The 26,023-nt window shown below is 37.9% G+C and overlaps 1 protein-coding gene across 4 annotated transcripts in view; it reads left to right on the top strand.

Annotated features, from left to right (window-relative positions):
• Window positions 1-24,250, top strand: part of LOC125465888 (mesoderm induction early response protein 2-like) — a 78,111-nt gene extending 53,861 nt beyond the window's left edge. For all 4 annotated transcript variants that reach the window (XM_048559840.2, XM_048559843.2, XM_048559841.2 and 1 more), the window contains exons 10-13: window positions 487-581; window positions 5,285-5,412; window positions 12,129-12,259; window positions 13,578-24,250. In XM_048559840.2, the coding sequence (XP_048415797.1) occupies window positions 487-581; window positions 5,285-5,412; window positions 12,129-12,259; window positions 13,578-14,047 (824 nt within the window). In that variant the 3' untranslated portion in view covers window positions 14,048-24,250. The remainder of the gene's footprint in view (window positions 1-486; window positions 582-5,284; window positions 5,413-12,128; window positions 12,260-13,577) is intronic.
• The last annotated feature ends 1,773 nt before the right edge of the window (window positions 24,251-26,023 follow it).

The following is a 26,023-nucleotide window of genomic DNA, read 5'->3' as shown; positions in this document are numbered from 1 at the left end:
TATGGATGTACATGGAATAGTGTAGGTTAGATGGGCTTGAGATCGGTATGACAGGTCAGCAGAACATAGAGGACCGAAGGGCCTGTACTGTACTGTGCTGTTATGTTCTATTTCTAATATTGCTAGCTAGCCTACCTTCATATTTGATCTTCTCCTTCCTTATTTCTCTCTTTGTTATCCTCTGGGAAGGCTACAAAAACAAAGAATCTTCTGATTTCCCAGTGCTCTTGGCCACTTTATAAGCTGTCTCTTTTTCTTTGATACTTTATTCATAATGGAAAGACTTTCTGAAATTTCCTTTATCTATTCTAACTTGCTATGGTCTAACAGGATGAGAGTAAGTAACTGGCTTGTGTTGCAAATTATTACTTGGCTATCAATTGTGATATAACCTTACATTTGGAGCTTAGAAATTGTTTTATCGATGTCTGGAAGTATCACATGACTGTATTGTAGTGATCACATACTATGGTTTTGCACTTGCAGATGAACTGTGTGCATGGAGTGAAGAGGAATGCAGAAATTTTGAACATGGACTTCGGGTTCATGGCAAAAATTTCCATCTTATACAAGCAAATAAGGTAAAACGATATCCAGGCACAGTGTAGCTGAAGCTGGAAACTTGAATTTAAAAACAGAAAAGGTGTCAGTTCCATCAGCTGCTGCGATGAGAAGTAGCGTTATTTTTTATGATTTGTGAAGGAACATAAAACTGGAAAACTAACTTGCTTCTCTTTACAGATACAGTCTGACCTGTTAATTATTTTTGTTGAATATTTTCTAGTTTTAGTGTGGCTAAAATGGAATGTCTTTTTCCAACTAAATCCATAAATAAAAAACGTTTTATACTTCCTATCATCCCAAGGTGTTGCACACAAGGAATTCAAACCAAATTTAGTCTTCAGGTGAAGCTAAGATAAGTTGTGGGGGATAATCAAACTGGAGAGTGCTAAAAGAATGTACTCCTTAATGTAAAGTTTATGTATTCCATTATAACGTGAACACAAGTATTCAATGGCAAAAGAGTAGTCAAGAGAAACCAGTTGATTCAAGATTTGTATTATATTAACTTGTTACATTGCATTTCTAGCCACGATGCTTTACACATATTGGCAGTATTTCTTGTTTTTCTTTTGAACCTTTGTCTGTTTGTCATTTGAGCTTTGCACAATCACAGTACCACCACTTGACAGGAAAGATTATTTGGCTTCAGCTAATGTGTTGCAGCAACTTGGCTATTAGTGGAAACGCTTCAGTGTGGCAGCTGATATTGTTAGAAATTACCTGTTCGTGTTTCACTCATAAATACAGAAATGAAAAAAATGTAATCCTGTTAGTGCCAATGTAACTGACACCTTATAGTCTTTTTCAGCTTTACTGAAGTCTTACTGACCAGCTGAAATGTCAAGTGCGCTTACTTGTTACTTTTGAAATGAGAAAGAGCCCAGAGCATTAATTTATATTCTGCTGTGGCTGTAGGTGTTAATTTGCCTCTGGTCTTTAAAGATTTTAATAAGGGCTTTTGTGGTGCTGAGGTAATATCCCTGACTCTGAGCCAGAAGACCAGGGCTCAAGTTCCCCTGCTTAAGAGGTGTGCAGTAACATCACTAAACAGGTTGATTAGGAAAATCTAAAGAACTGTGTTACACAAAAGACAGCCATTTTGATGTGTGAAACGATATAAAAATTCTCTCAATCATTTGACTTTGTTCAGACATGTAAACTCTCAGTTATTGAATAACACTACTCTCACAATCTAGAATTTAGTATTTGAAGAGGCTGGGACTCATTTGGGATAGTCAGCATGGCTTTGTGCATGGGAAATCATGTCTCACGAATTTGATTGAGTTTCTTTAAGGGGTGACCAAGAATATAGATGAGGGCAGTGTTAGACTTTGCCTACGTGGATTGTAGCACGGCCTTTGACAAGATATGGAATGGTGGATTGTTGAGTAAGATTAAATCTCATGGGCTCCAGGGAGATCTAGCCAATTAGGTACAAAATTGGCTTGAAGGTAGAGGTCAGAGGGTAGTGATATTTCAAACTATGACCAGCAGTATGTCACAGGAAGCAGTGCTGGGTCCACTGTTGTTTTTCATTTATGTAAATGATTTGGGTGAGAATTTGGGAAGTATTGTTAGTATGTTTGTGGATAACACCAAGAATGGTGGTACAGTCCATAGTGAAGAAGATTATATTTGGCAAGACAGTGAGATCTTGATCAACTGGGCCAGAGGAATGGCAGATGGAGTCTAATTTTGATAAATGCAAGGTGTTGCTTTTTGGAGATAAAACCAGGACAGGACTTATACAGTCAATGGTAGGCCTTTGGAGAATGTTATGGAAAAAGAGGCCAAGTGGTACGAGTTCATTGTTCCTTAAAAGTGGAGTCACAGTTAGATAGGCTGGTGAAGAAGGCTTTCAGCATCCTTGCTTTCATTGGTCAAAACATTGAATATAGGAGTTGGTACGTCTTGTTGCAGTTGTACAAGATGTTGATTAGGCTACATTTGGAGTATTGTATGCGGTTCTGCTCACTCTACAATAGAAAGGATATTATTAAACTAGAAAGAATGCAGAAAAGATTTACTAGGATACTATGTAGACTAGAAGGTTTTAGTTATAAGGAGAGGCTGGATAGGTTGGGCCTTTTTTCCCCAGAGCATAGGAAACTGAGGGGTGACCTTATAGTGGTTTATTAAATCATGAGAGGAATAGGAAATGTAGATAGCCAACACTTTTTCCCAAGGTAGGGGGACTAAAACTAGAGGGCTTAGGTTTAAGGTGAGAGGTACAATTTTTTCACGTGGAGGGTGATGAATGTTTGAAGCAGGCTTCTAAAAGTAGTGGTGGAGGCAGGTATAATTTTGTCATTTAAAAACATTTTGACAGGTACATAGGTGGGATAGGTATGGAGGGATATGGACCAAATGGAAGTAAATGGGACTAGATTAATTGTGAAAACTGGTCAGCATGGACAATTTGGGCCGAAGGGCCTGTTTCTATATGTAGACCTCTGTGACTATGACTCTAATTGAATATGTTATTTGTAATCAAGCAGCTGACTGAAATAAGGAGATCAGAAATAAGAGCAGGAGTAGGCACTATAGCCTTTCAAGCCTGCACCATCATTCAGCAGTCACCACTGACCAGGTCCATGCCTCAACTCCACTGTGAGCCTTTCCCCTTACAAACAGACAGCTTTTTGAACATCTCCACCATGTTTGTATTCAATGACTCAGCTTCCATAGTCTCTGAAATAGCAATATCCAACATCAACATCTGAAAGAAGAAAATCGTTTTACCTTCAGTTGATGACCCTATACTTAAACTGTGGCTCCTGGTTGTAGATTCTGTCAAGAAAGGAAATATCTTCTCAGCACTTAATATTGCCAGGTGCAATCAGAATTGCATCTCATTATTTTAAATACCAATAATTATAGAACCAACTATTCCTCATAACATTTTTATCTCATGTATCAATTTACTGAACATTGAACTTCAATGTAATAACAAGTCTCCTTAAACAAAGATGAAAAATATGTGTTATAATACAGGTGTGAAAAAGATGGGTATAGTTCTAGTTTTTATGCTGTCTCATGCAAAACAAAGGCCACATTACATTTGCTTTCCTAATTGTTTAATTCTATCTCCAAGCTAATAGTTCTATTTCATCTACAAGGGCACCCACATCCCTCTGTTTCTGGCATTCTGTAGTCTCTCCAATTCAATATTAAGTGGTGTACATACATGTTAAATATATTTAATACCTCAGCAATAGTGTCCAGATGGGTTGTAGAAAATAAATAAATTATCCTGCAACTAGGAGTTAGTTTAAAAAGAAAAAGGAACTTTGCATAATAATAAGATTTGTAATAAAAAATTAATCAAAAGAAAAGAAATCCTGCAGAGACTGAGGACATAGCTGAGATACTGAATGAATAGTCTTCACTAGCAAAGATAATGCTGCTAATATAGCAGTGAAGGAGAAAATATTAGAAATCTTATATGAAGTAAAAAGTGGTAAAGCAGAAGTATATATAAAACACTGGGAGATACTTTAAGTGTATGAAAGGGACAGTGACAGCATGGGCGCAAAATAAGTTGAGGGAAAGAAGCAGAGAGAAGTGGTGAGTAGGTTTTTTTGTATTTCACACAGGACTTGATGTATACCTTGATGTTACTTCGGGATTGGTATTGAGACCATTGCCCTTTCAGCTATTTATTAACTACCTGGTCTTGGTAGTTACAAATTTTGGTACACATTTCAGAGTTTTCAAATGACATGAAATTCCTGTTTGTCATAAACAGAGGAGAATTGTTGCAGACTTCAGGAGGACACTTCAAGATCAGGGCAGATGCATGCATCATGAAATTTAATGTAGAGAAATGTGAAGTGATAAATTTTGATTTGAAAAACTGAGAGAATCAATATAAAAGTAAACGGTCCAAACAATTTTATGGAGGGTACGCGACCAGAGAACTATGTTATTGAACACATACCTCTGATGTTGACAGGTTAAGTTGAAAAGATTGCTATAAAGGACACTTAGGCTTTGTTAAGTATATGAAAAGAATGCAGTTATATTAAACCTCTCTAAAACACTAGATAGGTGTCAACTGACATATTGTGTTCCATTCAAGACAACACTTCTGAATTGAGCTTTAGGAGCTTAGAAAAAGTACAAGACATTTTCCAGAGTGATATCTGAAAATTAAGGGAGATTTGATCGTGCTCAAAATTCTCAGTGGCTTTGGTAGAGAAGTAAAAATAAACTCTTTCCAGTGTTAGATGGCTTAGTAATCATGTTCTCACCAATTTCCCAATGCTGCACACAGCTGATCTGTTGCATTGCGTGGTCCCTTTTAAGAATGTTGTGAGTCTCCAATTGTGCAAATCTTAAAGGAAAATTTTCTTGTGCATGGTTTGTTTGTGCATAACATAATAAGTTCTGCAGTACTACATCTGTGAGTGGCATGCATCAGTGAGTGGCAAGTAGGTGTCGTCTGAAATTCACTGTATTACAAAATTGTAGCAGTTGATTCAGTACTAAGCAGTTTGGATAAATAATTGAGGAAACTGTTTCCAGGCAGGATGGATCCAATAGCAGAGACTTTGATTCTAAGTTCTATGTTTTATGTTACTGATCACAAAATTTGTACATAATAAAGTGTAGTTTTAAAATAAACCCTGTTGATAATTGATGCCTATTTAAAATTGACTGCATGATGAGTAAATTATAGATTTGCTTCACAACATACAGCATTCTTGAATCTATCTAGGTAAGAACACGTTCCGTTGGTGAGTGCGTTGCGTATTATTACATGTGGAAGAAATCTGAACGTTACGATTATTTTGCTCAGCAAACAAAATTTGGAAAGAAGAAGTACAGTCTTCACCCAGGTGTCCTGTAAGTATTATTCTAGGCATTCAATCCATGGACTGTTTTTAGTGACAAAATCAACACGGCTATTATTTGATTATGTGGAGAAGTCAGGACATTTAATTCTTATTATTCTGAACTCTGTTTCTCCATCTTGCTCACATGCTTGTGATGTCTTTCTTTATCCTCCTCTGTTTAGGGCAGCACGGTGACTCAGTGGTTAGCACTGCTGCCTCACAGCACCAGGGACCCGGGTTTGATTCCACCCTCGGGTGACTGCCTGTGTGGAGTTTGCACATTCTTCCCATGTCTGCGTGGGTTTCCTCCGGGTGCTCTGATTTCTTCCCACAGTCCAATGAAGTGCGGGCTAGGTGGATTGGCCTTGCTAAATTGTCCGTAGTGTTCAGGGATGTGTAGATTAGGGGGATGGGTCTGGCTGGGATGTTCTGAGGGTCGGTATGGAGTTGCTGGGCCAAAGGGCATGTTTCCATACTGTAGGGATTCGATTCTATTCTTCTGTGACCGTAGAAAATTAATTTGGGACTGTTATAGTGTGTTACTACGTGTTTGCACTGTAGACTTTTCCTTCAGAGTAGGACTGTTGGTAATCTTGCACTTAATTGTTGAATATAATGAAGTTAAAACTCTCTTTAAAGGATTTTATAATTAAGGTCATTATTAGTATAATTTGTAGTAATTAGTTGTTACATTTAATGATGAAAGGTTAAATTTTCCAAACTTAACTGTTTGTAAGTGATATGAGGAAGGCAATTTCACTTACCTTCATTTACAGAGGACCTAAAGTTCCTCCACAGCAATATCTAATTGGTTTTGGGATAATTCCAGGATTTTACCTCCACTGTTCTATCAGTATTATTTCCAATTGCTGATGTTTCGTGAGATTTAGGTTAGCTAGAGAAAAGGACAAAGGAAGGCCAATCTAGAGTAAAATCCATTAAAGGAAGGAGGGTGAATTTCATTGGTTTGAGGATTGATATGGACAGCGTAGATTAAATATTAATGCACAGAACTCTTAACAGAACTGCATTGTGCCTTTTGAAAGGCGAAAGTTTGGATACAATTGGGGTACATTCCCACGAAGGGTACAAAACAAAGTCAAAAACCTTGAATGATGAAAGTGATATAAAAGTAAGATAAAGTAGAAAAGGGGTGTATATGACTGATAATACAAGTGTAAGAATCAGGCTGAAGGTAGAATGCTCGGAGCAAAAGTGGAAAAGGAATGAGAAGCGAAACAACCAAATGGAATTCTAAAGCCTTCTCTAGGCTTAAAAGTAGTAAAGGGTCTTAAAAGCTGTTGGAGCTAATTAGGGGCTCAAAGATCATTTGCACAGAGGCAGAGGACAAGATTGAATACTTTGTATCTACATTTAACCAGGAAGTAGATGCTGTCAAAGTGCAAGAGATAATGTACTTACATCCTTATTTAAATAAGCAAGCTAAAAATGTTCAAATACACCAATATCTTGCACAATATGCTTACTTTGATATTCCATTCCCCAAAAATAATAATAATGTTTAATTTGTATTCCTAATTGTTGCTTACCCAGTTGTGGTTCGTATACTACAGCATTCTGATCACTCCGTACCTTCTGAGTTCTGCAGTTTCTCTCTGGTTAAATTCCACTTTTCTACTTTTCCTGCCAAAATAGACAAAAGCACATTTTTCCACATTTATACTGCATCTATTGAATTTTGGTCAACACATTTAAATTATCTATGACCCATTGCAAACTCTGTGCATTCTTCCTAACTAACTTTCTGACTTATCTTTGTCCCATCAGCAAATTTAGCAGCCATGTATTAGCTGTGTCTGAGTCATTGATATACATTGTAAGTAGTTTCTAGACAATAGGACAAATTAGGAGGCCTCACCACTGATCCCTGTGTCATTACTGTCAACACAACTTGCCAACCTGAAGATGCCGTATTTTTGCCTACTCTGCTTCCTATTAGCCTTGCAAAGAGGACGTGCGGTGAAATCAAATGGAGGACAGTGTTTGTGGTCTGAATTTATTGAACTCCGTGCAGAATGCAGCCTTCTGGACTCAACACTGAAGTTCAGCAACATCAGAGCATGAACACTGCCATCCATTTCGATTACCCTTCTGCCTCCCCGTTCATCCACATGTCTTGTTTGCATGGTTTTGTTCTCAAATAGAGTTGACCGATTTTCTGCTATTAATATCTTTCATTGACACCTATTCTTCATGGATATCTCTCTTTTACCATTCGCATTCCCTTTGCCTTTTGCTCTGGCACCTTCACAATCTGTTCTACATGCTTCTCCTCTCCCTGTACCAACAGCATAAAAACATAATTTTCTAAAACTTGCAGTTCTAAGGAAGAGTCTTATTGGGTTCAGAATATTAACTCTGTTTCATCCCCCACAGATGCAGCCAGACCTGTTGAGTTTCTCCAGCACTTTGTGCCTTTATTCATGAAAAGGGGCAAAACATGTATTACCAAGACTGAATCAGTCATAAAAACCAAAAGAGCTGTGGATGCTTTAAATCAGGAACAAAAACAATGTTGCTGGAAAAGCTCAGCAGGCCTGGCAGCGTCGGTGGCGGAGAAAACAAGAGTTAACATTTCAGGTCTGGTGACACTTCCTCAGAGCTGAGTTCTGAGTTCTCAGTTGAGTTCCTCAGTGAAGAGTCACTGGACCCAAAACATTAACTCTGTTTTCCCCTCCACAGATGCTGCCAAACTGCTGAGCTTTTCCAGTAACATTGTTTTTGTTCCTGAATCAGTCATAACTGGAATTCCAGGCAGAGCACTTTAGGAGCAATGTGAAAATGCTGCAAAGATTTAAATAAAATGCTTCCCAGGAGGTGTGCCTTTGGTTACATCGATAGATTGTAGAAGGTGGGATTGTTTTCCTTCAAAAAGTGGTAACAAATTTAATAGCAATGCTCAAAATCATGAGAGACTCACACATATTCAAAACAGAGAAAACATTGCCTTTGGCAAGGGAGTCAAGTACAAGAGGACCTTGATTTAAGGTGAATCGCAAAAGGACCAAAAGCAATTAAGAAAGCTGTAATTTTCCCTATGAATGGTTAGCATGTGTCAGGTCTGAAACCATTTCAACTGCTTGAGGACAGACCTTTTATGGAAGAGGGTTTTTTTGGGTTTTGCTCCTCACAGTAAGAAAATAACCCCTGTTCCATACAGCCATTCTCTTCTAGGGTATGAGGGCGCAGCCAGATCCTGCCAGATTCTCTGCAGCTAACTTGAGTGAATCTGTTTCAGTGCAGTGCTGAGTTGGAGAGTGGGGGTATCCCCATAGATTGGGTAGATGGGATAAAGAGATACTAAGTATTTTGAGCTGCTGGAGGAGCAGGACCCTAGTTAGTCAAATGCCGACTATTTCTCCCACTCTACTGAGTCAGTACTGCCATCAGCTGCAAACACTCCTCAAAGCTGTACTGCCTGCCTGTTGTCTTAACAACAGACAGCAAATAGTGTTGATGCAAGATGGTGGATTTCAACCTCTCAAATGTTACTTGAGTAAAGGCGCCTTGTGTAAAGTCTTAGAAACTTGACTTTTTAATCCTATATATAACTTTATATATATACTTTTTTAATCCTAAGCAGTATTGTATAAATTCTACAGAAGATTTCTGACAGAACAGTAATGAATTTACATGTGTCAAATGCCAGTTACTCCACAATGTTTGGTATAGATCCCATCTTCAATTTTGGGCACCAGGTTAGATGAGCTAGGACTATTAGAAAAGGAGAGGTGATACAGTGTAGACTAAATGTGAATTGAGTTGTCAGCCATAGTGTGATATGAGGAATAAGCTCAAGGTCATTAGTGTACAATTAAGCTTATGTGTCTGGATGACAGACATCTAACCTGCTGGAATCAATATTTAATTTAAAATAAATTACCACACATAAGACATTCCACTCCCGCACATCCCAGATGTCCAAGTTCTTTAAGGACCGCAACTTTCCCCCCACGGTGATTGAGAACACCCTTGACCGCGTCTCCCGCATTTCCCGCGACACATCCCTCACACCCCGCCCCCGCCACAACCGCCCCAAGAGGATCCCCCTCGTTCTCACACACCACCCTACCAACCTCCGGATACAACGCATTATCCTCCGACACTTCCGCCATTTACAATCCGACCCCACCACCCAAGACATTTTTCCATCCCCTCCCCTGTCTGCTTTCCGGAGAGACCACTCTCTCCGTGACTCCCTTGTTCGCTCCACACTGCCCTCCAACCCCACCACACCCGGCACCTTCCCCTGCAACCGCAGGAAATGCTACACTTGTCCCCACACCTCCTCCCTCACCCCCATCCCAGGCCCCAAGATGACATTCCACATTAAGCAGAGGTTCACCTGCACATCTGCCAATGTGGTATACTGCATCCACTGTACCCGGTGCGGCTTCCTCTACATTGGGGAAACCAAGCGGAGGCTTGGGGACCGCTTTGCAGAACACCTCCGCTCAGTTCGCAACAAACAACTGCACCTCCCAGTCGCAAACCATTTCCACTCCCCCTCCCATTCTCTTGATGACATGTCCATCATGGGCCTCCTGCAGTGCCACAATGATGCCACCCGAAGGTTGCAGGAACAGCAACTCATATTCCGCCTGGGAACCCTGCAGCCATATGGTATCAATGTGGACTTCACCAGTTTCAAAATCTCCCCTTCCCCTACTGCATCCCTAAACCAGCCCAGTTCATCCCCTCCCCCCACTGCACCACACAACCAGCCCAGCTCTTCCCCCCCACCCACTGCATCCCAAAACCAGTCCAACCTGTCTCTGCCTCCCTAACCTGTTCTTCCTCTCACCCATCCCTTCCTCCTACCCCAAGCCGCACCCCCAGCTACCTACTAACCTCATCCCACCTCCTTGACCTGTCCGTCTTCCCTGGACTGACCTATCCCCTCCCTACCTCCCCACCTATACTCTCTCCACCTATCTTCTTTACTCTCCATCTTCGGTCCGCCTCCCCCTCTCTCCCTATTTATTCCAGTTCCCTCCCCCCATCCCCCTCTCTGATGAAGGGTCTAGGCCCGAAACGTCAGCTTTTGTGCTCCTGAGATGCTGCTTGGCCTGCTGTGTTCATCCAGCCTCACATTTTATTACCACACATAACTGTTTTATTGGAGATCCAAGGAAAAAAAAATTAACAGGTTTAAATAGGTGATCTACAGTTACGAATTTTCCAGTTGAGATGTTCATACAGCTTTTAAAGCATTACGAAGTAAATAATAATGCAGACAATGTTTGTTTGTCTTTTGGAAGCTATTTGCTATGTTGTGATTCAGATCTGTACCTTTCAATACTGACAGTAGTACTTAAGTACATTGCATTAATTTCAGTAGGCCAATTCAGTCAGAACTTTTACGAAAGTCTTGATTTGCATTTTGTTTTTAAACTGGATATTCAGGCTGGGAAATATAATGGCCTGCTATAGCCGTTAGAGAGGGGGCTACTCTCATTAGAGAGCCATCCAGCCAACTGAGCTAAACTGGCACCCTTTGGCATGCTTTATGATGTGTTAACAATCACACATAACAAAGTGAAAATTGCAGTATTTGCAGATTGTTTACTTGGCTGGACATGTCACCAAATTTAAAAAGAAGAGTGTTCACAGAAAAAATTGATAATGCATAATGTATATATTATACAGTAAACTACTAATGCAAAGTGTTTTATCATGGTGGCTGAGTGGTTAGCACTGCAGCCTCACAGCACCAGGGACCCGGATTCAATTCCAGCCTTGGGTAACTGTCTGTGTGGAGTTTGCACATTCTCCCCGTGTCTGCGTGAGTTTCCTCCAGGTGCTCCGGTTTCCTCCCACAGTCCAAAGATGTGCAGGCTAGGTGGATTGGCCATGCTAAATTGCCCGTAATGTTCAGGGGGATGGGTCTGAGTGGGATGGTTCAAGGGGCGGTGTGGACTTGTTGGGCCAAAGGGCCTGTTTCCACGCTGTAGGAATCTAATCTAATCTAATCTAATCTAAAAGTCAAACATCTGTAAGAAGATGATCCGTCCAGTATCTTCATGGGTATTTTACCCCAATCTACCTCGCTCCACACCACGCCCCCACCTGAATGTCAGACCAAATAAAGGGCTCACATATATCTATCCACCCACGTATACGCGTGACATACGCGTGCTGCATTTGTAAATCTAATGAAATACCAATTGCAGTCAGATTTTTTCATGGCTGAATTTTGAAGGGAACACTTGTATAAATTTTGCCAAAGGGAGGATAATCTAATGAGTTTCAATAAATCACCGAAGTTACAAGGAAATTTGCCATGCTGGCCAAATGAACTGAAGACCATGTGTGTATGAGTTACGCGTGACCATTGTATATATGTCTTCATGTGACCTCCTTTTAATGTATGTAAGCTGTTAGAACTGATAAAAGCTTTATTTGTATGATTTGTATCATTTTATAATTTAGGAGTAAAGGGCAGGTTTTCCTCTTTTAGTAGGAAAAAAGTAATTGTTAGAGTGGAACACAAGGTGAAACTGTGAGTAGAAAGGACCATGTGAGAGCAATATCTGGTTTTGGTTTATGTGAGGTCATATTGAAAAGTGATGAACTAATCTTTCACAAATTGTGACGTATTTCTACATATATTTATCATCTTGCATGAATCTTGTCTGTCAGTTCACGTGTCAAAGCTTAGGTCACCTTTATGTAGTACTAACATCTTTTTCTCCCTTTTGTAAGAGATTACATGGACCAGGAGTTGGATGGCATTGAAGGTGAGAGTTGCAGCCAAACTCCAAACTCGCCACCCATCTCCTCCACTACCAGCAGACTGGACTCTGAACAAGATCCACTACTCATCCAGAACTCAGGTAATTATTTCTCTGTACCCAGGCACACTGAGTATTTGTAGGTAAAGCTCATCACCTTGAAACTGTAGAGTACTTTAGAGAGAACCTACAATTTTTAAGTGTGTTGTCAGTTGCTTCTGGTCTTTGTTTTGTTTTATTTGCCTCTAGTTTAAATGTAATTACTATAATTTCCTTCTTGCAACTCTGCTTTTGCAGTGTGTGACTTGTTATCATATGCCAAATTCTGATCAATATCTTGTAACACAGATTAGTCATTTAATCAAATGCACTTCATGTGTGATTTAAATTGGGAATCTGAAGTGGGTTAGTACTTGTGGTCTTCCTGCCAGGATATTGGCTTGGGGGCTGAGGGTATTTTATTATTGCAACGTATTTTTGTTCCTCAATTGGGTGGACATTCTCAGATTTAAATTTAGACCTGTTATTTCTTTTTACCAAATGACTTTGTGACCTTTATGTTAGTTGTACCTCAAGGATTGTTATTTCTAACTTAGTTGTATGCATATAGAGCAGAAGGTAAGTGTAGGAGTCAGTTGTGTGGCTTGTTGAACATACAGATTAAAAGTAGAAGTAGGCCCCTTGGCCCCTCAAGCCCAGTGTACCATTCAGTAAGATCATAGCTGATCTGCTTACTTCCTGCTTACCAACCTTCACTGTACGACTCCAGTGCAAATATGTCTTATCTTACATGTGGAGATCAAAACTACACACTAAACCCTGTACAATCAAAGGGATATTTCTTTATTCCTGTAATGCAGTTCTTGTACAATGAAGGCCAACATGTCATTCACCTTTCTAATTTTCTTGCTATACCTGCTTGCATGAGCACACTAAAGTTTGATGGAACATTTAACCTCTCTATGTCTGTTTGACTCCTCTTTATGTCCTGCACACAACTCTGGTTTCCAATTAGCTTTGTGTCATCTACAAATTTAGATGTGTGTCTCTGTCACTTTGCCTGTGTTATTAATATGGATTATAAATAGCTGAGGTTCCAATATTAGCCCTTTAAGCACTCCACTAGCTCCATCCAGCACATTTCAGGATGTCATATTTATACTGACTGTTTGCTCCATAAACTAATCTTCTATTCATGCTAATACATTATTCCAAATCCACCAGCCCTTATCTTGCCTATTAACCTTCTATTTGGCACCTTATCAGATGCCTTGTGGGAATTCAGATATGTCACAACTACTGGCTTCCCCCTTAAGAGTAAGTTCATATATGTTGATGATCAGATATTCATCAAGTCGGATTATTGAGTTGATTTGTTTTTTATACGTATTCCCTACCAACCCACCACATTTTGTTACAGAACAGCAAGATGTTGAAATTGCAGTTTGCACCATGAGTGGTAACAGCCAGATGTTTGAGTACTGCAGTTCTCCAGTGAACCAGTCTGAAACTAGCTGTTCGCTGGAGCCCATCTGTGACCAAGGAAGAGTTACACCCACTCACGACTGTGATACTGTTACCTTAAGTCAAGCAGAATCGGGGTTTTTCCAGCTGGAACTGGATCAAGTAATTTTGGATAGACCAGCATTGGAGATGTCCACAAAAAAATTGAAGATGGAATTCTCTCTGCCGAAAACATTCAGTCCCGGGCTGCCTGATAACCCTGGCAGTGTGGATTTCGAAAACCACACTTCACACATCGCTCAGGCAAAAATGGCTGTTGCTGTGACGGATTTTGGAAGTATTGATGTTGGAGATGTGAACAGCTTGCTCAGTGCTCACACATTGCACCACCCTGCAACTATTCATTCGGAATCGTTATCTCAGTGAGAGCTAGGCGTCTCACAGAATATTTTATTTATATTTACTTTAAAAGTTACTGGAAATCTAATTTTTGACATGACATCAGTGATGTCTTCTATTTATTTACAGTGTGTATTTGTTTCTTGAGAGGAAAGAACCATTTATTTTTGGGCCCAGATACATGGATAGGATCTGACCCTCTTTGGATGGTACATGGAGAGGTATTTTTCCTCACACTTTACAGAGCAACCTTTTTCACCTATTCAGTTTTGTACTCGTCTTGTCTGTGAAATTGAATTCATAACAATATCACCTGCAAGTCTCATTCATGACATTTATTCTAGTCATAGACATGATCATTTTTTTCAATTGTGCACAATGTTTAAAATCCAACTCCAGTCATTTCCTGCATCTCTAAGAAGCTAATCAGTGTTCTTTTTAGACAAGGGTGTGTGTGCATTTTGTGTGACCGATTTCTAATTATATCTTTGATTAAACCAAACCACCTTATTGGTGAAAGAAGCTACTTTCATGACTAAGAAAGATAAACATGGAAAAGCTAAGTTCATATAAGGTTTGGGAAAACATGAACTATTCAATTTAATGAAATCCTATTTCATATCGGCTGTTTATCTGTCCCCTTTTTGGATCCGACAACTAAAGGTGCACCAACTTGAACTATTTTGAACTGATACAAAACAATGATTTGGGTGCCAAGAGAGGGCACATATTATCCAATCACTAGAACAAGGCTAGTACTAGGGATTATTGAAATTGGGTCCCAGGGACTCCTTATACCAAAATGTGTGGCAGTGGCTGTGTTGAATTAATGCCACAAGATGATGGTTTGTGGTAAATATTTTGCTGTACATCTAGTGTTAATGGAAGGGTACTGCATGGACCAGAAAGGATTGTAGAAATTTGGAATTTTTTTACACACCACCCCCTCCCCTTATAACTCCCACAAATAAAGGTAGAATATCTTTCAATAGCTGACATTCAAAAGCTCCTTTCTAAAAAGCAGTTTAGAAACTAAATATCCACACCATGGTCCAATTGGAATTCATTCACTGCTTTATCCATCTTGCTGCTGGCTGGTTAACTGATCACTAAATTAAATGCTTAGAATGGTTTCATTTTTGGAAACATGTTTGGTTTGTCACAGATTCTGATCCTAAAAATCTATAGGACTAGAATGCTAGAATGAAACGGTGATTAACCCAATATGGTTTGTGATTGAAAACCTTTTCCATGCAATAAAGCTGAAACAGGTTTCTGCACTATCTTTTGTTAAGTATTGCCGTGCAGTGAAGCGATTTTTCCATGCGCTACAGTTGAGTTGCAACTTACGTAGACAGTGACGTAGAAACGTTTGGATTTTGGGGGGTTGCTGTACCTTTGCCTCTAGGATTTTTTAATAATGTAACATTTAATAAAACAAAATTTTAACTATCTTGCACCGAAAATATTCTGTGCGCTCAAACATTGCTAGTTTTCTCTTGTACTATATCAGTGTTACTTTAAAAACAATCCTGTATGTTCATTAAGCAAGCTGCAGACGATTGCACATTTGAGCTAAAGCTGTTTGAGTTACGTTTTGTTTGAAATCTTGCTGAAAATCATAGTTGACGTAAGATCACTTGGCCTTTCTCAACCAGCCAAGCTAAAGACTTGTCACCTTAAACTGTTGCACACTTTGTCTTACTTACGTTGCACCAATGGCCCACCTAATGATAAAAAAACTAGTAGTATGTTGTCGTTTATTATTCAATATTTTTAAATAACCCATAAGAGTCACCCGGTATCTCATTTTGCATATAACTCACCAAGTGGTCAAAATAAGAATTTGTTAACATGTGGCAATTTCCTTATCAGAAAGTGCTTTATTCCAATTCAGTTATTTTTTTTTAAATACTATACATCCCTGAACATTCAGAGCTATTTATTATTCAGCCTAACTTAGTCAGTAGCCTTTATTCTTTTGTCACAGTCATGTGCTGGCAATCTGAGGACTGTTACAATAAATGCATGCAGTAAAGCTTAGATCCTTGAATGAAGAAATTTTTTTTGTTTAATGGTGCCAACCCCTGGCTGAGTTGTGGCAATATGTCCAGTCAGCATTCAAACTCCATTCTACATCTATAGCTCGTAACTGGACTGCAACGTCAGTATGATATTGAAACAGTGTTGTGTTGCTGAAATGGCCATATTCCTGTTGAAAAATTAAACCATTCAGATGTACGTAAAGGGTCCCTTTGAATTTATTTCAAAAATAGCAATTGAGTTGTTCCAGTGACCTGGCCAATGTAGTCATTGTAATAAATTATCAGGCCATTAATACTTTTTGGAAGTAACAATGCTATGATTTGTTAGGGGAAAGAATGAAAATTCTACTGTCTGACCTACCAGTGTTAGGTTCTGCCTTAGTTCATCTCCTTTCCTGAGTAAACACCAAAGTTCACTGCCTTGAAATTGTGATTCACTTTAAATTTTAATAAATATTTAAGTAGTTCAAGTTGTACAGTCTCATTTGCAATATAATGTACAATTAAGTTATTCCCTGCTCCAAAACAAGAGCTGTTTGAGTTCTTAAAATTTAGATTTTGCAATGAAGTAAAAATTATATATTTGTGCTGTTATTTTACAGCAGGCTCCTTTGTTTTAATTTTTTTAAAAATCAACTATTAATTGAAATCCTGGTCTAACACTGAGGAGGCACAGACCGGCGTGAAACCCTCTATCATGTCTGTGGCAGAGTACTTGACAAACCTACTGCATTTTTATTGTTATTTTTCTTAATAGTGTTCCAGGGAGCATGTTATGATTCCAGGACAATTGTTCCCACACAAACTATGCATTCTGCCATTAAAGGCAAACATTTATAGCTCCGAGCACCCTAAAAGCCGATCTGATGAGACAAAATTTGAGAGAATGAATTTGTTGCATCTATTGTGTAAGAGAAATTCATGTTGTGAACTCTGTGTGAACAAATACTAAAAGACTTTTTAACACGAATCTTGAATCCCCCTGGAGAGTCCCACTATATTTATTGGGAAGAGGTCCATTAATTTCTAGGAGCATAAATTAAACTAAACCAAAGTTCTGCTGTCACTTAGAAAAGTACTTTGATAAAATCCTCTTGCAGGAATGAAAAAATCAGAGATTGACCATAACAACAAACAAGTTTTGTAGGAAAGTTCTTTAAATGTTAAGTTGTGCTGCAGTTTAATATGTCTGATATGGTCACTTCTGTGGCCAATGTAATCTTTGATGCCTGTATAAAATACAAAGAGTATAGAATTGGAATGTTCTCAGGGTCATTCTTTTTTATTGTATTGGACAAGTTTTCTGTAATTGTTAGAAATGTCCATATTCTAACAACCACTTATTTCAAACAGTATTCTAATGAATTCAAACTTGCATTGTTACTACATAGATGAGTTGTGACATCTGTAAAAATATGGTATGGGAATAAGGATAAGGCAAACCAAAAATTCTGAAGTGTTGATATGCAAACATGCATAATGTTCAACAGTATCCAAATTTACCACTTGCTGGCACATTGAAACTTTAAAAGTGTCCCAAGGCCTATACTGGGCAGCTTGTGCTTCATGCCTGTAATGGAGCCTCTGTCCCAAAAAGCAGCATTTGCTGTTGGAATGAAACTTGATATTTTCTGAATGACCTGATTCTTCTGTGACTTTTTATTTTTCACTTCTGTGCCAGCATCTGAGTAGTGTTCTTCTACTATCTATAAACTTGTGCTCCTTAAAGAATGGATGTGATCTAATACTGACATCTGTGGAAAGTTTATGGTATATTGTCTTTGTATTTTACCATCTGTGAAGTACGCCTGTTGTCTCTTTGGCGTGAAATTCCTCTTTTTAGCCAGATTCTGCAGGATCTCTGCTCCCTGTATTCGAGTATTCAGAAGCAAATCACAGGGAGATGCATTGTTGAAATGTGAAATCTCATTTTAAGGTTATTAATTACATAGAAATGCAGAATTTTTTTGTTGTTGCAATTGTTTCTAAGTTTGGGATGATGATGTTTCTAGCTGCCAAAGTATTGAAATTTTATTTCCCATCCAGGAGAGGCCACTGGGCACACAAACCTAACCATTCTTCTGATTAATGATTAGAACTGCTGACTGGGGAAAAAATTTAATAAATAGACCCCTTCTGCATACTTTTCTAATTTACCTAATATTTAACACTGGCTGATCTGACTTTGTCGCTTACTTTCCCTATTCATTATTTTCAGAGCTGCTTTAAAATTGATGGAATTGAAACGTTGGTGCAGCTCCAAGGAAAATAATTGTATTGAAAGATTTATCTCTATTGATAGATGATGGTTGTTTTATGTTTCTTACCATCTTACCTTTGCATTATTTATTCATTCACTGTATGTACACATTCCTGTGGTTTTTTTTTTGTTTTTGCTTTGTTATTTGCGCTTATTTTCTACTTGTGCCATGGACTTCCCATCTGCATCTCTTTAAACCTGTCATATGGTTATGGCAGAAACGTCTGCCTCCCCCAAAGATTTTATATTTATTTTAAATAAATCTTCTAGCACGATGGCCAGATGGCAACTGTTATTTTTGTCCAACCTAATTTATTGCTTCGAGGTTGTGGAGTGAGTCAAATAATTCAGAGCAGGGAGTGAACATGTTTGCATCTTAATTGCATCGTAACCAACAGTGAGGTATTTCCTTTCATTGTTGACCTGCAATCATAATCGCATCATCTAGTCCATAATATCAGTTAAATAGCAACAAATCTGACTGACTTCGGAAGAAAAGTACTACAAATGGTCAAATACATGCATCCAGCTGAGATGTTGAACCATTCAGTTCAGAATCATTTGGGGAGACAATTGGCCAGAATTTCAAAATATAAAAGGGTTGATAGATTTGAGTTTGATTGGCTTAATTGTATGCAATCTTTGCCAAGTTTGTATTTCTGAAACTGACCATGGATATTTACAGTTTCCACAAACTTCAAATACTCTTATGTAAAAAGGAAAAAAGCAACAAATTCATTAAGAAAGTTGTAGGTATTCATGCAGTGGCTAGAAGCAGCAATAACTCACAGCCCATGATGTATTATATTGAGAGAAAATGGAAACTTTATTCTTGTTCTGTGTAGTATAGCCTGAACAAATAACAGATGTATTTTTGTGAGAATATTCTACAGGAAGGTAGACTTTCAATGCAATATAACCCTTTAAGAATTGTGACGTTGAAACAGTTTCTAATGGCAAAATAACTGGGTATTTGGTTGGTTGCTGCATCATATCTGCCTTGCTCTATTATACAGCGACTGATCCTCCTTGACATTGATAGACTGAATTATTAGAAATAATGATTAGAAATTAACTTAGTATTTGTGCATTTTCAATTATGTATTTTAATTCATACAGGCCACTAATTATTTGTGAATGACATTTAATCCCTTCACTGGTCTAATGAATATTATTAAACATAACACCAGCCTAAGTATATCTTCAAATTAAAATTGGTTTTAAGCCTGTGAAGAGATCAGTGTTTTCTAAATTTCAGTCTGTGTTTTTGTATAGACGGAATTCAGTTGGATTAAATAGAAGCTGTTCATCAGTTCAATAGCCGATAGCAAGGACGTTCATACTGTTAACAATGGGCATTATGAACAGCAACCAATTAGCTTAGTTGCAAAGATCTTACCCTCAGGTGTTGAATCCCAGTGGCTGATGATCCAACTCCCCATACCTATTTGACTTAGGATCTCAGGGGAGAATCAGCCAGGGAGGGAGCTAGGAATTTGGAGTCAGGTGTGCAGTTCAGGGTGTTAGAAGGGGGTGCGCTTCAGAAAAATGAGGTGTCGGCTGATATTTTCCTTTTCAAAGCATCTTGGGCAGTTCTTGTACTGTAGCCAGGAAGACATGGAGAAGTCATGTATGTTGCAAAGCATGTGGTGCATTGTAAAATGTGCACTTACTTTATATTTATACTAATTGAAACACAAGTGCTGTGTAATGAAAAGAAACTGTAATAAGTGTGTTTTAAAAGAGAAAAAATTTGTCCTGCTGCTGCTACTGTATCATCCTCTGTTATTTTGTCTTGATGTGAAATCCCTTTGCTATCTCTCCTTAATACTTCATTATTGGTTGTCAAAAAAAAATGACTACACAAGATGAGCACAAACTGAACCCAAAAACCACCCAATCTTGCAGTTTTCGCTTTGGTTTTACAAAGGGAACCTGAATTCCTAAGTCCAAACAAGTTTTCAATTGTACTTCTGATTTATGGGAGTGTAGAAATTTTCAATGTTTTAAAATTTCAGACATTGGAATGAGTCTTTAGCAATTGGTCCAACTCAGTATAAAAGGACTAAAGCTCGAAATTGAGTTTTTGGGGAGGACTGCTTTTCAGATAATCAGTATCAAAACTTGTTCTGCCCTTGTGCCACTTGTCATATCCTCCGTGTGACCTAGTTTTCCTTTTGTACTGTTCTCAGTATGCATGTAGACAAAGTGCATATATCAATCAAAAGCTAAGATTGTTCTCCAGTTTTAAAATTGATCTGCATCTCCCAATAACATACTCAATTGAGTAACCAAACAGATTAGAAGGATGCTATGTACTCATCTGGTAACAAGTAGGGAAGCAATTGAAGTGAAAGTGCCCCTGGGTTAGATGGCTGAAATCAGTAAGCGTTTCTACTTTTGATTTCTATGTGATCCTTATTGGAAGTGCAGAGGTTGAGTGAGGAAGTGGGGCCAAACCTCTCACAACCAATATCTTGCTTATCTAAGTTTACACCTTCTCACTTGGGTGAAGTACTCGATAGGCAGTTGGCAACTGTGAAATTACCTACCAATGATTCAAGACTTCTCACTAGAGATGGAGGAAATACGGTACAGCAGATTGCTAATTTTGGATTTTTTAAAAGTAAAATGTGCATTTTTCAGAGACGTTTAAACTATGTGTATATTTTTAAAACAACATTCATTGCTTATTGTTACTAGTTATGTTCTTGAAAAGAATCAAATTTTATAAAAGTGTGGAAGTTTTCTTTTCAATATTTTAAAGAACAAAATTTGTACGTTAAGGAGGACTAGTGATACGTATGTATTCCCTACAGATAACTCATGCTCAAGGTAAAACGTGACTGGCTTAAATGTGTTTGATCTACAATGACTATATTTTTACGTTTAAAGTTGAAAACACACAACTGCCATTTGTGCAGATTCGTCTTGGACTAATCTACATATGCCTTTTTATATATTAGCTGGACTGGAGAAAGTGTAAATGGATTAGACACTGCTGTCATGCATGTTACAAGTATGTGACTTCACTATGAGATAGTATAAAGACCCGGTATTTGGACAACCAGTTGCACATTCGTAAATTGCAACATTCCTTGTATGTGACTGCCCTCTATTATTCTCGGACTGTGGCTTTGCCTACAGCTCAGCACTAAAAGTCTGAAATGTAAAGAAAGTTCCTGTTGTAAAGAAAAATAGTGGTAAAATATTTTTGATGTTTATTTGTAAATATAAGTTATAAGGCTCATGCTGTAATGTTAAAACTCCTGTAGTTTGTATGTTGTAGATTTCTTGGACTGCCTAGGTTGCCAGAAAGAAGCACCCTGCTGCAATCTAGGAAGCAACCACTAGATGGTGAAATATATTTATTTTTGTGGTCATTTAGCTGGCGAAGTCTACACTATACTTTATAAGGTTGTAATGGATAACAACATTCTGTGCCTGTAAAAGTTTCTATTCAGGACATTTAAAGAACTATCAAGGACATTCATCTTTTGCAGATCTGCCCAGGCTGATTTCCAGAAATGAGACTTATATTGCACAGTATTTTATACTTCCACTGAGAGTGCTTTGTTCATCAGCCGCCCATCAAACCAAGAAAAATATCATTCTGTTACATAGATATTTTATCACAATCAGTTTTATTGGCACTTCTCTGATTTGTGTAAGTAGGTACAGTAGCGAAGGTTTCTCATTATAACATTTCTCAATTCTCTCAAATTTGACATTTTCAATATTTCTTATTGAGATGAGCAGTTTGCACCATGACTTTTAGGGAGACTTCAAAACATTTTATTCCACATAGAGCTATTTGTGAGTCCATTTTGTTCAGAGCATTTCTGTCTTTATATAATGCACATTTCACTGTGATGTAACTGTCATTTTATTGTAGTGTTTAATACATTGTGAACTATTTTGAAAATAAGATGATTACAATGTAGTTAATGTTTTGCACAGTTATCAGTTGACCCAACATATTTAGATTACTGTGTTACATATTAATGCCCTTTTGAAACCTTCAGAATAGTTAGAAATGTTGAGAATTTTGTTTAAATGCAGATATATATGTCATTGTGAATTGTTAAGTCCAGCCTGCACAGGTCTGTAATAATGTGCCTACAGTGTTGCGCTCAGAGTCCAAGAAGTGAAAGCCCAGTACAGTGATGAAAGCAGGCACTTTACATGTATCTTATAATCTTCATTATTGCCTTATAGTGAATTTTATCTTATGATTTTGACACTTGAGTGCTGTCCATTGTTGTGAAAGATTCTCAGTCCATTGCCAATGTGAATGAGTTCTATGAAAATGCAAATCGTGTCATTATACTATCTATAAGTAGAAATATTTGAAATTTATTAACTTATTGGAATTAATTGCAGTGTTGGTTGTGTGAGAGACAATTTTGTTTTTCAGATGTAGTTACTTTTAAAGCAGCGGTACCTTGCAATGATTAGAGTAGGAACTTTGCTTTCGTAGAGGACATAGCTGATCTAAATATCAAATTGTGTGCATGAATTGGGGGGAGAAAAGATAACACTCATTTGAAAGAAGCTAACATAGTCAAGTTTCGTAAGTTCATAGCTATGTCATACTCACCTGTTCTGTTTGTTCATTGCAAATAACACCTTTTATGTTTGAATGAGCAGCACAGATGATGGAGGAGAATGTGTATATGGCTTCTTGAACATGGATCGATCAAAGGAAAATCTGAAAAAGATTTGTCTAATATCTGAAATGATTTTGAATAAAAGTAGTAACTATGAAGATAATGCAAGAAATGTTTCATCCATGATAATTTGTGTACATTTGGAATTGAGACACTGCAGACTGTGAAATCTTGTCTGACATGAAATAATGCATTTTTGAAATTGCTATTAGTGGTAATTTTTTCAGTATTTGCTGACCTTAATCACTGCTACCCTTCAAATGAAAATTGAGGATGCGAGAATGACAGTCATATTTGTATGCCTTCTGATAGCTGGTTGTGAGTGGCAGAATTCTGGATGAATGTTGTTGGGGAGGGAGGTTATACAGAATTGTTTTTATAAGCACTTAACTGATGCAAAATAACTGGCACTTCAGTTGTGAGAAAATATTTCAGGAACTCGGTGTCATCTGTGGTGGTCATTTGTTTCAGAAGAAAAAGTTCTCAGTTGAGTTACGGTGATTCTCCATTTTCAAAGATTTCTAAGACTTTTTAAACCTATTTATTTTCATCTGTCAGTTGTCAAAGTAACACAAAGTTGAGTGAAAGTCTTTTGGAGGTGTGGTAAATGTTATGCTGAGAAATAACTTAGATCTTGCTATTTGACTTCTAAAAGAAGTGCATTACATGAAATACTTCTCCCTACTGAAGTTTCTGAAAGCTTCTTCAAATACTAGAAACTACTGTTCATATCCATCCAAAGTGATAAATGCATTGTAATATTTTAATGTTTTGATACAGCCAACCACAAAAATTTCTCCTATTTCTTGTTTTGCCTAAGTTTTATCTACGTGGCTAATTTGTGCATGTACTGTAATTGCATCCTTGACTTGGACGTGCAGGTTGCAGAAAGCTAACTACACAGTAACTGAATACACTTGTGAAAAGTGTGGACACATCCTGTGTGTGAAATAGATGTGGGTCACAACCTGTTGATGCAGAATAACAGCACATGATCAGTCTGATTTGATACTTAACTCAGTACCTCAGTAATCTTGGTTCATTATCCAGTTTCTGTACAGTTTTCCTTTGTAGGAATATGTATATCTAAAATTTCTTAATGTACTTTTGAAATTGTTCTTGATTCAGTTGAAATAATTGAAAGTAATGTAGACTTCCCTCTCAGACTGTGACCAGATTAGTATTGTTTGTCTGCTGTGAAAAGCCTATGTTTGTCATTTTGTACTATACAATAAAACCTTGATAAATAAAATAATTTTGCTAGTTTATTTAATCCAGTGATAAATAGCTTTGCATAGATTTACCACCTTTCCATTTGTTATCTCTCTATTTTTCAAGAAAAAAGTATAAGCCATTGAAAAGAACCTGAAGAAGTAAAACACAAAGTTAACTACTACCGCTAGTGCGATAATTGAATCAATTAACTCCCAAGAGTGTATGCTGCTGTTAAACTTATCTTTTTTTAAAAAAAACCTGCTGCACAATCTTGCAATACTAAAATTATCTTTACCTTTTGATCTCCCATCTTAGTTGCTTTCTGTTTTACCTGATAAACACATTTGTTTTCAAAAGGTTAAAATTATATCGGAGACAATAGGAACTGCAGATGCTGGAGAATCCGAGATAAAAAGGTGTGGAGCTGGATGAACACAGCAGGCCAAGCGGGTCTAAGCCCGAAACGTCAGCTTTCCTGCTCCTAAGATGCTGCTTGGCCTGCTGTGTTCATCCAGCTCACACTTTATTATCTCTGTTTTCAAAAAGTTACTTCTTACCCCTAGTTGGTGGGCCTTTTAGTCCCATTTCCTGAATTTATAACCCAGCGTGTCAGGCTTCCCACTCCACCAACCAGATGTTTACTTAAACATATTAATTATGTGATTTTCGATATTTTATACAACATTTCTACTCCACAGACCATTCTTGTATCATAATCTATATTGGTCTCTCCAACAATGAGGACATAGCAGCAACCTGATTTTTCCCACTTTAGTACCAGAAGTTTGTAACCAGATGAGGAAACTTTACCCCTGTAACAGTGGTCAAAGTTAGTACATTAAAGGAGCCTATAAAGGAATTGCATGCAAGAGCACCAGAAAAGTGCAAGTATTGTTTCAATTTCTTAAAATTAAAGCTATTAAGTCCTGAAGTGTTAAAGTTTTCTCTTCATGGATACTGCCAAGTTGCTGAATATTTTTAGCATTTTCTGTTTTATTGATAAATTAATTGAACAATGAAACACTGTTGTAGTAGATCCAGGTACAACACAGTGTTTTGCTTTGAAAGAAAACCTTTTAACCAAGGATGATCACAATGCTTTCTGAAATAAGGACACAAAACATATCTTTGATTCTAATTTTTTCATATGTCTTAAGAGTCTACTGCTGATCATTTCGTGCCAACAACCTTAGAATTATACATTGTTCCAATATATTGCAAAATTAATCCAAATATCTGTTCATGCTATGTACTAAGTTGAAACACAAGGGACAGGTCCTTTGGCAAGGGGGAAGGGGGTGAATGTTGCTTTCTATGTCATTACTGATACAATTCTGGCAACAGCATTTGGAAACCTGTACTTTAGGCCTGTTGTGGTGCATGGTAGCGTCAGAGATTCTACCTGTTCCGGATGGGTGTTGTAAGGTGTACAAATGGGTTGATTAAAAGTATGTAAAAATCTATAAATGTTTGATGCTTACTAGAGTTCTTTAAAGTTGCTAAATTGCAGAGAGGTCCTGACTTCAAGGATTGTGCACAATTTGTCCCCAGAAATTGGTGCAGTGGTAGGTACGCCTGTTTGACCAAGGCACAGCTCAAACAATGAGCAAAGGACATATACTTTCCAAGTATATGGAAGTGCGAACTGTTAGACATAGGCAAAGGGACCAAGGTGTCAGGAGAGAGGAGGGCTTTGTTCAAAAGAACATACCTATCCTTGGCATCAAGGGAACAAACTTGTACCTGGAACAGTGTGTCAGATGTCCTCCACTAAAATCTGCAGCCAAGTGCAACCTCCGAGCAGGGCAAAGAC

The sequence above is a fragment of the Stegostoma tigrinum genome, chromosome 30 (genome assembly GCF_030684315.1).
Source record: "Stegostoma tigrinum isolate sSteTig4 chromosome 30, sSteTig4.hap1, whole genome shotgun sequence".
NCBI classification, from domain to species: Eukaryota; Metazoa; Chordata; class Chondrichthyes; order Orectolobiformes; family Stegostomatidae; genus Stegostoma; species Stegostoma tigrinum.
This window is presented reverse-complemented; position numbering and strand designations above follow the sequence as displayed.